Raw genomic sequence first — 17,660 nt, 5'->3', positions numbered from 1 at the left:
CTAAAATTAATGATCGAAACAAACAGAAAGAAAGGTTCATCTCTAGCAAGAAGCCATATGATGGAATATTTCTGGTATCTCAACTGCAGATTTTTTAGCGCTCATTTAACTTTAGGACTCTGTATCTCAAAATGAACAAAAATGGACTTGTACCACTATTGAAATAAGCCCTTCATGTCCCCCTTTGAGCTTACGTACTTGTCTCACCAACGATTTTTACCCGATGTATAGTTTTCGAGATAATCTCATCCGGAACTTCAGATGGACCACCCTGTATATCACTAACGAAATAATGTGCCCTTCACCATCAAGCCATGAAACTATAAGTAACGCAAAAATCAGAAAAAATTAAACAATGGTTTCTGTAAAATCGTTTGAGAAAGATTGTGATGCCTTCGCCTTGATTTGTGAGCGCTTTGCGTCACGTACGAGTGCCGGTTGCACTGGCGAACAGTGTCTCGTACAAACCGGCTCACAGGTGGCGGCCATCGTGTGCTGCAGCGTTAGATGAGACGGGGATATTCTTCGAGCTGCTTCATCTACATCTACATCCATACTCCGCGAGCCACCTCACGGTGTGTGGCGGAGGGTACTTTGAGTACCTCTATTGTTTCTCCCTTCTATTCCAGTATCGTATTGTTCGTGGAAACAAAGATTGTCGGTATGCCTCTGTGTGGGCTCTTATCTCTTTCATTTTAGCCTCATGGTCTCTTCGCGAGATATACGTACGATGGAGCAATATACTGCTTGACTCCTCGGTGAAGGTATGTTCCCGAAACTTCAACAAAAGCCCGTACAGAGCTACTGAGCGTCTCTCGTGCAGAGTCTTCCACTGGAGTTTATCTGTCATCTCCGTAACGCTTTCGCGATTACTAAATGATCCTGTAACGAAGCGCGCTGCTCTCCGTTGAATCTTCTCTCTCTCTTCTATCAACCCTATCTGGTACGGATCCCACACTGGTGAGCAATATTCAAGCAGTTGGCGAACAAGTGTACTGTAACCTACTTCCTTTGTTTTCGGATTGCATTTCCTTAGGATTCTTCCAATGAATGTCAGTCTGGCATCCGCTTTACCGACGATCAACTTTATATGATCATTCCATTTTAAATCACTCCTAATGCCTACTACCAGATAATTCACGAAATTAACTGCTTCCAGTTGCTGACTTGGTATATTGTAGCTAATTGATAAATTGTATTCGCAGCACATTACACTTGACTTTTTAAGTAATAGAAAGTACGTTGTCCTCGATGGTGAGTGTTCATAGGAGGTGAGGGTATCATCTGTAGTGCCCCAGGGGAGTGTGGTAGGTCCGCTCTTGTTTTCTGTCTACATAAATGATCTTTTGGATAGGGTGGATAGCAATGTGCGGCTGTTTGCTAATGATGCTGTGGTGTACGGTAAGGTCTCGTCGTTGAGTGACTGTAGGAGGATACAAGATGACTTGGACAAGATTTGTGATGGGTGTAAAGAATGCTAACTCTAAATATAGATAAATGTAAATTAATGCAGATGAATAGGAAAAAGAATCCTGTAGTGTTTGAATATTCCACTAGTAGTGTAGCGTTTGACACAGTCACCTCGATTAAATATTTGGGCGTAACATTGCAGAGCGATATGAAGTGGGACAAGCATGTAATGGCAGTTGTGGGGAAGGCGGATAGTCGTCTTCGGTTCATTGGTAGAATTTTGGGAAGATGTAGTTCTTCTGTAAAGGAGACCGCTTATAAAACACTAATACGACCTTTTCTTGAGTACTGCTCGAGCGTTTGGGATCCCTATCAGGTCTGATTGAGGGAGGACATAGAAGCAATTCAGAGGCGGGCTGCTAGATTTGTTACTGGTAGGTTTGATCACCACGCGAGTGTTACGGAAATGCTTCAGGAACTCGGGTGGGAGTCTCTGGAGGAAAGGAGGCGTTCTGTTCGTGAATCGCTACTGAGGAAATTTAGAGAACCAGCATTTGAGGCTGACTGCAGTACAATTTTATTGCTGCCAACTTATATTTCGCGGAAAGACCACAAAGATAAGATAAGAGAGATTAGGGCTCGTACAGAGGCATATAGGCAGTCATTTTTCTCTCGTTCTGTTTGGGAGTGGAACAGGGAGAGAAGATGCTAGTTGTGGTACGAGGTACCCTCCGCCATGCACCGTATGGTGGATTGCGGAGTATGTATGTAGATGTGTACATTGAGATTCAATTGCCATTCCCTGCACCATGCGTCTACATCTACATCTACATCCATACTCCGCAAGCCACCTGACGGTGTGTGGCGGAGGCGTCAATTCGTTGCAGATCCTCCTGCATTTCAGTACAATTTTCCATTGTTACAACCTCTCGATATCCATTTGTTGTGGGTACCTTCCCACTCTGGTATCCTGTATAATGATGAAGTTGATGCATTAGCCAAACAAGCGGCAATCCTAGGCACCGTCCTGGATCTGCATCTTCCTTATACAGAGTACTTTCGTGAAGTCAAGGATCACGCAAGACAACAATGGCAGGAAATGTGGAACGTTTCTCAACAGAAAAAGGCGGTTATTACGCAGTGCTACAACCTCGGATTCCTTCAACAGCCGTGGTTCATGAGGACACATCTGGACCGATCCACGATTTCTACCATCATAAGACTCCGCTTGAATCATGCCTCTTTCCCACAACATCTACATCGGATCAACGTTTACAGTTCACCAGCATGCGAGTGTGATCCTGAGTCGGAAGCTGATGTCAACCACGTCTTCTTTATGTGCCCCAAATTTGACCGTGAACGGTTGGTTTTTCTGAAGACATTGCTGAGTATGGGCTACCATCTTCCTCAATCAGCTTCTTCTCTTTTGTATACTAAAGACGTTCGTTTATATAAAGTGATAGTTGACTTCATCGAGAGTACTGGTTACAATCTGTAGGTTTTAATGGTGTACGTAAATTATAAATATGTCTTGCTGATGAAGATATTTCAGAATTGGTGTGAATTGTAAGCCAAGACACTTTTAACTATTTTCCAATTCGATTCAATTCAATTTTTAAAACATTATGTACAAAACTGTCACAGTTAAGCTTTTTATTCTTGTAAATATGCATTTCTGTATTTGTTTATTCAATTGTGTGTACATTGCCACTGTGTGTTGCCGATGGCTAAATTGAGTGCACACTCAAAGGCCAAATAAACATACAAACAAACAAAAAACAAAAACAAAAATACCACAGCTGTCCCGCGCTCGCTTCCGCTACGCGAGTAACCCTCTTTCCTTTGGGGCGCACCCTCAAGAGAGTAGATGCAGTGGCAGCGCTCACAGAACAGTGTTCAACGCCTTTTGATGTGTTCTTTCAGTGCCCCGTGTAAAGTGACTTCACCCTCCACCACTTTCGCTGACGCCAGGTGTGGGTGTGTGCAGGAACCCGACGCCGGACGCCGGCGACCCCGTGCTGGGGGGCGTGGCGTGGCCGTCCAGCGGCGGCGGCCGGCTGCGCTACCTGGACATCGGCGGGGGCGGGCTGCGCGTGCTGTCCGAGCTGCCCCCCGCCTACCAGCGGCGCGTCGCCTTCTGGGACGGCCTGGCCGCCAGCCCCGCCGTGCTCAAGGTCGTCGAGTTCGTCGTCTGCTGCCGCGCCGCGCTGGCGCGACTCCTGCGCGGCAACTGACAACTCACACCTGCCAGCTGAAAAGTGCGTCGGGAATGACGCGAGTTAACTAGGGCAAAGCTCCTGCCAACGTGCTCCCAGAAATCTCTTCTTTCCAGCTTATAACACTCTCCTGCATGGAATGGACATTGAAAGAGCTCCCTGTTACACCTGTCTCTTACTGTATTTTTCGAATTTATCGCCTCTCTCACAAACAGTTCATCTTTTGTACAGTGGTAACGAGTGTGTTCTGCGTCACGTAACTTACACAACTCACAAAAGAAGACGTGCTTCTGTCACAGGCAAGAGTTGCATAAACCGACAACAGACAAAAGTATGATGTTGTTTCAATAAGTGGTCACAAATGTTGCCAACTCGTATTTCACTTACAATCTCTGCTGGTGTGATGTCTGGAATGCTTTATCGGTATGTAACTACGCTGCCATACTATAGATGTGAAAACTTTGTACCCCCTTGTAGTGTAACGACGTAAGTTTTGTATAAATGATTTTGACATATGACCATGTGCAGACTTCGTCACCTACGTCAGTTACAAAACACTTAAAAATTATTTAAATTCTTTTTAAAGTTGTCTCTGAATGGTTCTTGAACGAAACTGTAATTAAAACATCATCATTTGTGTCGTATGCGCAGAATTACGTCACTCAGTCCATTTGGTTTGCGCAAACCATTTTCAATTTAGATGTCGTTTGTTTCTTCTCAGAAATTATATTAATGCAAGTTATCTGCTTTAATAAATATTAAAACCACACTGAATAAACTTTTAAGACTCAAAATCGCGATGAACGTTGTCAAAAATTAATAATCTTGTCAAATAAATCAGTAATACTTCTTCCTTAATATAATTCTTCATAAATAAATTCTCGGAACACGTATTTAAACTTTTGTAGTATACACTAGTTTATTATCTTCATAGATACTACATATAGACGTGAACATGAGCCTTGACAAGATAGGACTGAACATTTACAACACGATTAAACTTTCTATGACGTCATTGTTGTAGAAACATTACAAATTCTTATTTTTTCAGTTTTTAGAAGCACGACGCAACAACTCGGTTTCAGGATCTTCTGTTGCTCTCTGGCTGTCGACCCGCGACGTATAGTGGCCAGCAATTTTCTCTCTGGTCGCGGCAGCGAAGATGCTGTCTCCGTTCGTTGCGCCGCCTTCTCCGTACATGAAACGTAAAAATAAATACAAAACTTTAGATAATTTACAAACATTACAAATATTACAAAATACATAAACAAAACACTAAATTAAACTTATATACACCTGCAAACTGGGCTGACACTGGTGGATGGGTGACGCTTCAATTTCGCGTCCCACTACACCATGTCGTGCGACAGTTGTCTCATCCGTGAAAATACTGTCGTCTAATGTGGCAATTATAAATTTCTGGATCCCTTTATCTACTTCTCCTTTTACGTGAGGACTCCCAGTCCTTAATATTAACACGTACTCTCGAAGCACTCTCAGCATTTCTTTTACAGTTCTACTGCCTTTTTCCTTTACATAATACGGCAAGCAGTGGCCGAACCTGAACCAAACGAAAGTTAGTATTGTTTGGGAGACGTCACACTCATGTAGTCCATACATCCTATAAACTCAACAGCAACAGCCATAACGTTTCCAACCGGCGCACACCGCTGCGCCTATACCAGAGCACCTGAGCAAACCTACATCTACATACATTCCAAAGCAAAACAATTTCTGTGGACCCCAAGTCTTGGACCATCAAATATGCCCGGACACTGAACCCTCCTGCCAGATCCAACTCACGCCTTCTCGTTCTTTCCTTAAACAGGGTCCACCTCCCCTCATTTGTTTTCTTTGCTTTCCCCTGCATAACGATGGACAAACTCCTTCCTTACATCACTTCCCCAACTGTCATGTACCCTGATATAAACCCTCCCACTTAAACTTGTTCTCCTTGTTAAGCGGCATTTTGGAGCACTGCCAGTCCAGGACTGACAATCAGGAACAAAAGAGGACGCTGAACAGTACATTTAAAAGATGAAAACAATGTTCTGCAATGGCTAATTTCCCCTTTGGAAATATTGGCACATTTCGTTACGAGGTGACATGTGCACTAACCGTAACTACGACAAAAAATTAAAAGGTCACTGCACTAGCGACTTGCCCTAATCAAAGAAAACAAGGAAAGGATGTGCGCTTATGAGCCGGCTCAGTGCTCCACATCAGTATCCGTGATGCTACCAACTCAAAAACGAAGGTCAGTCAGAAACTGATACCTCCTTTCTTTATTATTATCTTACAAGGAAAGCAAATAGGATAACAACAACAACATTCACTATTAATTCGTTACTTTTCAATATAATCACCATATTTGTTCACAGTTTGTTTTTCATCTTCAAATAAGAGAATGTATACTTGTGCAGTAAAGATCGTGGTCTCGCTTCCTGAGACACTGGCGCAATGAATTTTTCAGAGTCTCCAAACGGGTCCGATAACCTCCTCTGAATGGTCTAACAGATGGAAGTCAGATGGTGCAAGTTCAGGGCTACATGGTCCATAGGGCAAGACGTCTCAGACAAATTTTAAATTTCGCCAGTCGTGAAGTGACTGGTGTGTGACCTTGCATTGTCATGTGAAATAAGAACTGACTTCACTTTTGATGGACGAAGTCGTCCTTTCAGCTTCGGTAGGGTTATCACGTATTGGTTAGAACTTATTATGCATCTTGAATGAGATTTTCACTCTGCAGCGGAGTGTGCGCTGATATGAAACTTCCTGACAGATTAAAACTGTCTGCCGGACCGAGACTCGAACTCGGGACCTTTGCCTTTCGCGGGCAAGTGCTCTACGAAATGAGCTACCCAAGCACGACTCACGCCCCGTCCTCACAGCTTTACTTCTGCCAGTACCTCGTCTCCTACCTTCCAAACTTAACAGAAGCTCTCCTGTGAACCTTGCAGAACTAGCACTCCTGAAAGAAAGTTTGGAGTGTAGGAGACGAGGTACTGGCAGAACTAAAGCTGCGAGGACGGGGCGTGAGTCGTGCTCGAGCAGCTCATTTGGTAGAGCACTTGCCCGCGAAAGGCAAATGTCCCGAGTTCGAGTCTCGGTTCGGCACACAGTTTTAATCCGTCAGGAAGTTTTATTATGCATCTTGTCTGCAAAAAATCAACTGGCTCACACCCTCTAAATCCCAAAACATTGACGCCATAACCTTCACAGCAGAAGGTAGTGGTTTCAATTTTTTCCTTATCGGCGATGTCGTGTGATGTCATTTCATCGACTGCCTCTTGAACTCTGGTTCAAGAAAATGAACCCAAGTCTCGTCTCCAGTCACAGTTTTTGACAAAATCTCCTCTGCCTTCACTCTGAAGAGCTGCTACAGATTGGGTTGAACCGTTTTTCTTGCTTCTATATTCTGGTCTGTCAACATTTTCGGTACGTAACGTGCATAAATCGAGGAGTAACCCAGTTTTTCAAACTGGCCATCACATTGCCCTCCCAGGTGGATAACTGGCGACACAATTCAGTGTTGTTACCCAGCGGTCATTGCAAATCGTTTGGTCGATACATTGGAAATCACTGCAAGTCCCTGGACGAGCGCGTCATTAGCCATCTGTGTTCGCCCTCCACCTTCCCAACGGCGATGAACCAATCGTCTGACGGTGCTGACATGTACTGTAGCATTGCCACACACCGCCTCCACGTTGCTCTTTCTGCAGTAAGAAATTCAATCACGTAATGCCGTGCTACAAGCACGTCAGAGTCGGCCAATCTCAAATTCATGGCTGCTACATTACCAACATAATAAAGGAGAAAAAAATTACTCGCAATACTTTCTTGCTGGCTCTGGTACATTTCCGCTTCAGCGCACAGCTGGCACGGTCACCTCTAACTGAAAAAAAACGCCCTATTTTAACGTTGTGCAATATTTTTGTACATGTACCAACCGGCGTTGGGTGATTTTTTTTTTTACAAAACAGAAAAAGTATTATAGGGCAGAGAGAGATATTAGGTAGCACAAACGTTGTGTCATTTACTAATGCAAAGTTGATGCTGCATACATATTTCACATGAAGAATTGACTGTAGTTTAAAAAATGAAGCTGGTCTTTCTGTTGAAATATATGATCATATATTCAAACATGGGTGACCGTTAATTTATTGCAGGGGAGGAACTGGAACTATCATTCATGTTAAACTTGCAGTCTTTGTCATTTTGATTTCTAGTACTCTCAGTATTGTCACCTTCGTACGTGTTCACGTAACATCACTTGAAATAACGATGTGCATTTGCAACATACAAAACGTAAGTTAGTCTTGTACAGTACTCATTTTCTCTCAGGTACAAACTACATATATTTTCAACATCGCTAACAGGCGATAACGCAAACTTTACTTTGTTTTAATAATTAGACTGTATCCCCCATTATTGAATAACATACTACATATTTTGATTGGATTTACAGTATTCAGCATTTTTGTAAGACCTACTTAAATTTTTGCCGCCGAAGATATGGTCCACCATTTCTTGTTGCTGCTCTCTGGCTCGTGTAGAAGAGACATATTTTTAGATCTGTTTCTGTATCTTGGATGATATTCCATCAGGTCAGAGTCGTCGCCGCTGCTGGAGCCGATGTGTTTGACCGAACGGAATTCTATTCGACAATCTGGTTCAGTTAATGGAGCAGATAAGGTATGATGTGCCACAGGGTAGGAATGTAAATTTTGAACTTAACGAAGCAATAATGTGACTGATGCTACATGTTTATCGTAGCTGAAGAAGTGTATGATATTTTTGAATTTGATTATACCTATAATAGAAACCTACAGGTTATACTTTATTATTGATGTCATAGTATTGTATATGTTAAGTATGTTGCTTTGACAGTTTATGAAAATTGAGGAAGATCTTTATGGTCAAAACTGTTAATAAATGTTTTGTTACCGAACTGGCAGTTTATTTTGATGAATATAACTTTTTAAAAAATATTTACAACCTATTGTTCACCGCGAGCGTAACATTTACTGATAAAAGGGTATTTTCAATTTGTATTTTTGCCAAATTGCAAACCTTGAAATGCCTGTGCAGCAGCCAGTGTCTCTCACATGAGGGGAGAACAATGCGTGGCGCTGTCGCATTTGTTTCTCTCCTTTTGCTTCATTGGCACTGCAGACTGATGCGTTTCACCTCGCCTGCCCATCGTTTTCTCGAACAAGTTGTGGTGTGCGTACTGTACGACCTTCAGTACACACACCATCAGATTATTTGACTTGTCGCTCTAGAGAAGTAGGTGAGTGTCAGCAATATGTCTCGTGGTCTTATCGTGGCGTGTTTATCTTCTGCCGTTAGGTCAGACGATAGAAATGCCACTTGCACGCTTAGAGTAGCAGATTGACGGTGACCAACTTTAAACAGAACTTGATTAATTTTCACACACATTTATTAAAATAATAAAAAGCATAGATATTATGTAACTTGGTTCTGGATGCTATTTACAATTGACAATCTGAAGTTCCTTTGGTATTGATACGTTACTCTTATTCTCACATGTATCTCTGATACTTGCCAAAAGTGTCTATACATTTATCTTCATGGCTATGTGCAGGAATATGGTAATCTTATTAGGCGCAAACTGAAACTTGACTATAGACTGGTACAGACAAATGTAGAACTCGTACGGACTGGTACAGACTAATGCAGACTTGTACAGACTGGTGCAGATAAATGCAGACTGACTAATCGGAGGTCTGTACACTCATTATAATACCTCGCGCATTCATGTATCACTGCGCGAGTGTCATCCGCGAGGAGAGAAGGTTCTACATTAGCAGCAATCTCATTGGCTGCGTTACATATTAATACGCGGATCGGCGGAAGCAGAATTTGGTCCGTCTCTATGGCAGCGCCATCTCGTAGTGCTAAGACGGAGGAGCGCTGCGCCTGCGCTGTTGTGCTTAGCGGGGCCAGCTGTAGTGGGAAAGTTGTGTACGCGCTGACTATGCGGAACTATGTACACAACACAAGTGAAATCTAAAGAAGGCCTACTGTTATAAACATCTGACTCGTTACTACTTACAGGTGAGAATCAAGTAGTAACTTTGAACATTGATTAATTATAGCTTATGAAGAGAATGTAGGTGAACAGGAGGGAGTATATCACAATTTTAATAGCCAGAATGGCCTAATTAAAGTGTATTCTGCATTAAAGATTTACAGACAAACTGGAAAACGAATGTTGCAACTACCTCTGATGCCATCAGCATGGCGCAGTAATGATCGTTGCTGCCTGTCATGATGTGGTCGCTGGTTCAATCCTGACAATCAGCAATTATTTTTTATTTTGTATTTGTGGAAGATTGTTGAAATATCTTACGTTTGTAATTTTTATGTATCAGGTTTATCCTATGGTTGTATTAATACTAGTCTTCTGGAACATCCAATGCTTGTATAAATAAATGCACTCTCTGCCCAAGACGTCAGTTCTTTTCTGGCTGTAGGTACTTTCACTTCTAAGACTTGTGCTTTACTGACGACCGTGCCTTCGGTTTTGACCTTGATTGTGGTGTCAACGTGAGACTGTCTGCTGGAACCGCTGGGTATTTTAACTCCCACAGAGGGTGAGTCGAGCTGACGAAAAGTCTACAGATTGAATTCTCGTCAGACACAAAATTTTACTGTTTAGGGATGGCTGACTTAGTTTCTTATTTTCGTGACCGTGAAAGCTTTGAATATCTCGAGAACGCCAATTTTATTCACACTGGGTAATCAGACTTTTCGAATTACATGACAAGCAGGTTCTCAGTAATTACTATAATTTTGTAATTAAGTCAGTGACCTCTCTCGTTTCCTTTCGGTCTGCTTTGACCTCCCCCCCCCCCTCCCCCCAAGGACGACATTCCATCTCTTGGGGGAGTCTTGCTGTTCATCCGGAATTCTGCCCGTAGCCAAAACATCTCACTAAACAAACTGCTGCAAGCTGTTGCCGTCTGCATTTTAGGCCGGCCGGTGTAGCCGTGCGGTTCTAGGCGCTACAGTCTGGAACCGCGTGACCGCTACGGTCGCAGGTTCGAGTCCTGCCTCGGGCATGGATGTGTGTTGCCGCGTGACCGCTACGGTAGCAGGTTCGAATCCTGCCTCGGGCATGGATGTGTGTGATGTCCTTAGGTTAGTTAGGTTTAAGTAGTTCTAAGTTCTAGGGGACTGATGACCTCAGAAGTTAAGTCCCATAGTGCTCAGAGCCAGAGCCGTCTGCATTTTACTTCCTCATTTCACCTTTTCTCTTTGTAACGTCTACAGCCTTCCGTCATTCGTTGTCACCAGGGCACACTTACTCCAGCTTTCTGGTCAGCTCCCTCACCCCTTTTGCTGCTCGGCTGCTTTAACGTCCACCATCCCCTTTGGGGTTCTTCGAGAACCTGTCCGAGAAGTTCCCTCTTGGCTAACATTTTCAATCAACTCAACCTCACCTATCTTATTACTGAAGTACCCATGTTCGTTTCCGACTCCACACACCTATTGCCATTTGGGCCACTCGTTCTGCTCTGCCCAACTTGCCCGTCGTCTCGAGTGGCCCGTTCTCTCTGACATGTACTCGAGCGACCATTTCCTGTACACTATCATTTTGCTGACTCTTACGCCACCTACGTCTAAACTCAACTAGTAGCTTTCTAAGGCTGACTGAAGGCTTCACTCCTCCCTGACTACCTTCGACGAACATTTCCCAGTTCTTTTAACAGTTCCACTCCCTCTCCCGTCATATGGGGCAACTTCCGTCAGCATTCTGAGGCCAAGCTCCAGTCTCCGATTTCCGGCCTGACTGTAACAGATGATGTCATTGCGGACCCAATTGCTATCTCCAACAGCTCAGGCCGTGATTTTGCGAAGATTTCGTGCTCCACCCATTATCTCCCCACCTTGCTCCCTTGGCGAAGAGTGGAAGGAGGCTCGGGTGATATCCTTCTCTTCCAGAATGGTGACTGCTACAATGCCACCTTTACTATGAGGGAGCTAGAGCACGGTCTTACTTAATACCAATCTTCCGCCTCAGGGTCAGACGATGTTCACATTCAGATGTTGCAGCACTTTTCTCCTGTGAGCAAGCACTTTCTCCTTTGTAAGTACATTCGCATTTGGGCAGATGACACGTTTCCTTGATGCTCCCATGTAGCTACTGTCATACCCATATCTAAGCCCAGTAAGGGCAGACATTTTCCTTCTAGCTATTGCCCCATTTCTCTCACGTGTGGTTCATGGCCGGCTGGTATGGTGGCTAGAGTCTCGCAATCTGCTAACCAATGAACAATGTTGATTTAGAGCAGGTCGTTCCGCAGTTGACCATCTCGTCACTCTGTCAACCCATCTCATGAACGGTTTTCTGCGGAGATACCAGAGTGCCGCCGTAGTTTTTGATTTGGAGGAAGCCTATGACAGCTGTTGGAGGACAAGTATGCTCTGTACTCTACACATGTAGGGTCTCTGAGGCTGCCTGCCCCATTTCTTCAGAAATTTTTAAAAGACAGTTTCAAGAGACATATGGGTTCGGCCTTGTCAGACACCTTTAACCAGGGGAATGGGGTGCCTGAAGGCTCTGTCCTGAGCGTCGTCCACTTTGCTATAGCCATTAACCCTATTATGGACTGTATGCCACCAGGCATCTCTGGCTGTCTTTTCGTCAACGGCTTTGCGATCTATTGCAGTTATCCACGGACTTGCCTCTTTGAGCGGCGTCTTCGCCGCTGTCTCGATGGTCTTTACCATCGACTGTAGCTTTCGCTTTTCCACTGACAGAACCGTTTGTATGCATTTCTGGCGGTGCAATGGGTTTCTTCCACCGCCTTTACAATCTGGGTCCGTTGCTCTTCATCCGCTGAAACTACGAAGTTCCTAGGGCTGATGCTTAATAGGAAACTTTGTTGGTCCTCCCACGTATCTTACATGGCCGCACATTTTACCTGCTCCATCAATGTTCTACGTGTTCTAAATTTGTAAATTTGTGGTAAACGCCTATGGGAGCAAACTGCTGAGGTCATCGGTCCCTAGGCTTACACGCTGCTGAATCTAACTTAAACTAACTCACGCTAAGGGCAACACACACACACACACACACACACACACACACACACACACACACACACACACACACACACCTATGCTCGAGGGAGAACTCGAACCTCCGACGGAGGCAGCCACGCAAACCGTGACAAGGCGCCTAAGACCACGCGGCTACCCCGTGTGGTACGTGTCCTAAGCAGTGCTTCCTGGGTAGCGCATTGGACGGTCCTCCTCCATTTGTACCTATCCTTTGTCCATCGAAAATAGGCTATGAGTGTTTCGTTTATTCATCTGCACGTCTGTCCATCTTACACTGTCATAACGCAATCCATCATCGTGGAATAAGTTTGGCCACGGGCGCCTTTTACGCTAGCTCGGTCGAGAGTCTCCATGCAGAAGCTGCTGAACTACCACTGTCATACCGGCGTGATGTCTTCCTCAGCCGATACGCAAGTTATTTGTCTGCCTTACCCAGCCACTCATCCTATGCCCTCTTTTACGATGCCTTTCTTAACTGTCAGTGTGGAGCGCGCCCTTCTTCTCTATTACCTCTTGGACTTCGCTTTCGGCTACTCATCCGGCAGCTTAACTTCACGCTACCTACCACGTTCCTGATGGGTGTGAACCCTTCACCGCCATGGCTACGTGCGGCGGGCCAAGTTCATCTTGGACTTCATTCGCTTCTCGAAGGACACTATTCTGGATTCGATCTATCTCGACCTTTGCACGCAACTTGGCGATAACACCTTGCGTGTACACTGATAGCTCTAAGACTGACCATGGCTAGGAATGTGCCTATCCATTGGCACCAACAAATTTCAGTATCGGTTTCCAGAACATTGCTGGATTTTTATAGCAGAGATCGTCGCCCTCTTGTAGGGAAGCAGCCTACTCACGCCGTATATAATTCACATCAGTCTTTCCATTGTGAGCCAGCCAGTCCGCTGTAACTAGCTCTGACGTCATAAATGTTGCGCAATACTTTAAAAATCAAGTAAATAACCTGAAACGTTTCTAGCATGTCAGGAGTAATACTAAATCAATATGTGTTGAATATCAGTTCAATAACTTTAACCATTTTCGAAATTTGGATGTTTTTCTGTAAAAACCATTGGCGCAACAGAAAAGAGCTAGAAACTTAAAAATTTATATTTAGAGTCCTTTTACGTAATAATTTAGTAGAAACAGTATTCTGAATCTCACAAATTAAAACTTTAGTTGAAATTCATTATTTTCTGGTTTTTGTCTTAGAAATTAAGGAAGCAAGGTTGATTAAGTAGGCGAATAAATAAGGCCAGGATGTTTAAATTTAAGTAGAAGGGAGATCCGCTATAATCATAAAGATGTGAGAAGTTTCAATTGAATAACTATAAAACTATAGCGATAGCGTATCTCCAAAGGGCAAGTTCAGAGTTCGTCTACTGCGTGTAGTGTAATTAAATTAATTCTCTCGCCCAAAATATTTGACTTAGCCACGTCAGACTTTTATTATGATTACTTACCTGTGTGCTGAATGCACATTTAAATTGAGAGCTTAATCGGTCATCAGCTAAGGAAGCGATGATTTATTCGATAACTTAAAGTGGTGTATTACTAGCCCAGCGGCTAGTCGGGAGAGCCGATTTGATCAGGCGTTCCCTTAGCCGTCCGCACCGCGGCTTTGTATATAAGAACGCTGCGTGACAGAAAAAGGCCCCAGTTCTCTCCAGACGCTGAATAGCACACCACCTGTGCCGGGAGTCGCGTCGCATCGGTATCATTGCTATAAACAGCCTCGGATGCCGTAATAAGTTACTCGGGATACGTGTAACCATGAAATCGTTTTCGAGTGAAGTGTTAATTCGGGGATGACTTTAATGATCTATCTTCAGTTTGCGTATGTCGTATTTTCACGTGCCGTCGCGGGACAGACATTCTACCATTATTTAGCGTGGCGTTTGATGAACGTTATCATCAGATTATGGCGAGCATTCACTTAAACATTTAGTTTGAACAGTTATAGTTGCATCAGCGCATTAGACTCTGAACTGCTCTGGTAGTTGGATTGTGTGGATTCTTTTTGGTCTGTGACTTTCAGAATATAGTGAACCTTTTATAGAGAATCGTTTTTGATTATGAATCCCAAACAGTCTCCTAATTCCTCAGAGCTATAAGCTGTAGCTATAAGTGTATTTCTCAGATGAAGTGGGCACTAGGAATTCTAATTACAGGCTTCACGTTTTGCTAATCACTTTCTGGTTGCCAATATTGTAGTTAGAGAGCCAGTGTTGAGAACGGCAAAAGACTGCATAAATAATAGGAACATTTTTATAACAAATATTTCCACCAGCCGCCCCACATATGGTTAATCGGCCGGGAAATGCATCTTTTCTACATAACATTCTATTTATATTAACAAATAAATTCCACCCGCCGCCCCACACTCTCTCAGGCCACTCAGTATATCCGGCGATACAGGCTTTTGAACTGTGTCATATGCTCCGATTCTTTCAGTGCCCTTCAGAGCCTCTGTATGCTGTACAGAGACCATCCCATAATTCAATGGGTCTAAGAAAGCTTCCACTTCCTCGCATGTTGAGGGAGCCGCTGCGATGCTCATGTGGGTTCTTGGTCACGTAGGTATGACGGGAAATAAGGCTGGTGCCAAGACTGCAGTCCTCCTACCACAGCCATTCCTTCCAATGATCTTCGTGTTGCCGTCTGTCACCAGGTGGTGTCACTTTGGCATCACCACTGGAACACGCTACGGTGAATTAAACCCCTGTCAGCGGCTTGGCCGACCTCCTCTCGGCCCTCACGTTGCGAGATGATTTCAGCTAGTTTGCGTATTGTCCACTGTCTTTTCAGCTATCGCCGTTTGTTGTGTGGTGCTGCTCCACCACTTTATGCTCATTGTCATCAAACTCTGACGGTTCGCCATTTCCTGACCGAATGCTCGTTTTTTTTAAGGCTTACGTTCCAGTGTAAGTTTGCCGTCTGATTTATCGGCCGTTTCAGCGAACGATGCGCGGGCTGTCGACCGCGTTTTACTCTTTAACTGTTGTACCAATATGGCGATGGACACCTAATCTTTGGTTCGGAACCTTTGCCGTCTCTACGGCCTTTTTTTGGACCTTTCTCCAAGGCGAGGTCCTTGTTTTTAGCTCCCTTCCCTGTCGTTCATTGGTCTTATCGTGTAGGCGTATTTAACTCCTTTTAGTTATGTGGTGTCACCGCCAGACACCACACTTACTAGGTGGTAGCCTTTAAATCGGCCGCGGTCCGTTAGTATACCTCGGACCCGCGTGTCGCCACTGTCAGTGATTGCAGACCGAGCGCCGCCACACGGCAGGTCTAGAGACACTTCCTAGCACTCGCCCCAGTTGTACAGCCGACTTTGCTAGCGATGGTTCACTGACAAATTACGCTCTCATTTGCCGAGACGATAGTTAGCATAGTCTTCAGCTATGTCATTTGCTACGAGCTAGCAAGGCGCCATTATCATTTGCTATTTATCTTGTGATGCATGTACCGTCAGACCGATGTTCACCAATTATGGATTAAAGTTAAGTATTCCAGAAGCTACGTACTTTTCTTGATACTATAAATTCCCTTAACTGTTCCAGACCTCACGCCAGCCGGCGTGAGCTTAACGCGTGTCTTTAGGCTACCAATCATAGTGGCTTGGCTGTCTTGCCAAGTCACAACAAGTTATTAGTGTTCTAAGGTTTTCACATGGGCGCTTATGACCGCAGTTGGTTTTTCGCCCTAAAACAAAACAAAAAAAGTTATACTACTCCCTTGACTGAGGCAAGAAAATGATCATATTTACTTGACGAAGTCATACTCAGATCTCTTTCACTAATTCCAGATGTACATACACTATAAATATTAATATCTTAAATAGATCAAAAGTTCAAGAAGTGTTTATCTGTGGGCAGGAATCAAGTTTTTCGCTATTTTTATTAGTTAATGAACAACCTAGAAAAAAATAAACACAGGTACAGCATACAGTGTCTTATTCATCGTTTTGTTAGCAGACACAAACACATAGAGTACAGAATATCGTATGGAGGTTGGCAGGGGACAAAGTCGAAGCAGGGAGGACATCTGGGAGTAATATGAACCAACGAGGCGCAGAAGAAACGGAAGCAACAAACATTAAAGACGTATGGTTAATGCCACACTAGGCGATTTTCTCCCGTCGATAATAATCGCGGCTGAAATAGTTGCCTAGGGTGCCACACTTCACGCGATTAGAATCGCGGAGGATGAAGTCGCGCCGACGTAACTGGATACCGCAATAGCGACAGAAATCTGTGGCTTCTGCAGTTGTGTTGCAGCCAGCCACGAGAAACACCATCCATGATGACCTGCCATTCAAAACTGAAATATTTAGCTGCAGTAGCATTATATGTCGTTCGACATCGCAGAACGCGTAGCCGCAACGAAAATGGTAGATTCATCCAATTATTATGAATCGTCCAAATGAAGGAAAGTTTGTGTTGTTAAACAAGAAACTTAGGAGTTATCCGGAGAAATTCATTGGTTATTACCGCATGTCCGTAGCAACTTTCGACTTACTGCTCTCGATTATAAGAACTAACTTACAAAAGAAGGATACCAAGTTCCATGACTGTGTTGGTGCGGAAGAAAAATTTGCAGTAACATTGAGGTACGTTTTTAATTAAATAGGGAAAGTAATTTATGGCATGAACATATACTTAACTGACGTTAATATAAACTAGGTTAGAATGAAACAGTTTACATAAACGTTCATGCCTGCTGCCTAATCACTTTTAACATTTTTCAAATGACAAGATCGAGTCTTCATTCGGCAGTCCTGTAACTGTTGAAAAGTAAGTGATTGGACTCTAAGGTGTAGGGCTTTGTGTGCTTGTCGATGTCGACGTCGACGTACCTGACGGCGCAGTATTTATGAAGGAGTCAGAAGTAGTGCTGCACTCTGCAGTCTTTCGGCTGCAAGATTTTATTAATTGT

The 17,660-nt window shown here is 43.9% G+C and overlaps 1 protein-coding gene across 1 annotated transcript in view; it reads left to right on the top strand.

The window, feature by feature from the left end:
* Positions 1 to 5,939, top strand: part of LOC126088242 (esterase E4-like) — a 450,967-nt gene extending 445,028 nt beyond the window's left edge. Inside the window, exon 10 of the mRNA XM_049906372.1 lies at positions 3,398 to 5,939. Within this exon, the coding sequence (XP_049762329.1) occupies positions 3,398 to 3,644 (247 nt within the window). The 3' untranslated portion in view covers positions 3,645 to 5,939. The remainder of the gene's footprint in view (positions 1 to 3,397) is intronic.
* The last annotated feature ends 11,721 nt before the right edge of the window (positions 5,940 to 17,660 follow it).

The sequence above is a fragment of the Schistocerca cancellata genome, chromosome 6 (genome assembly GCF_023864275.1).
Source record: "Schistocerca cancellata isolate TAMUIC-IGC-003103 chromosome 6, iqSchCanc2.1, whole genome shotgun sequence".
Lineage (NCBI taxonomy): Eukaryota > Metazoa > Arthropoda > Insecta > Orthoptera > Acrididae > Schistocerca > Schistocerca cancellata.
This window is presented reverse-complemented; position numbering and strand designations above follow the sequence as displayed.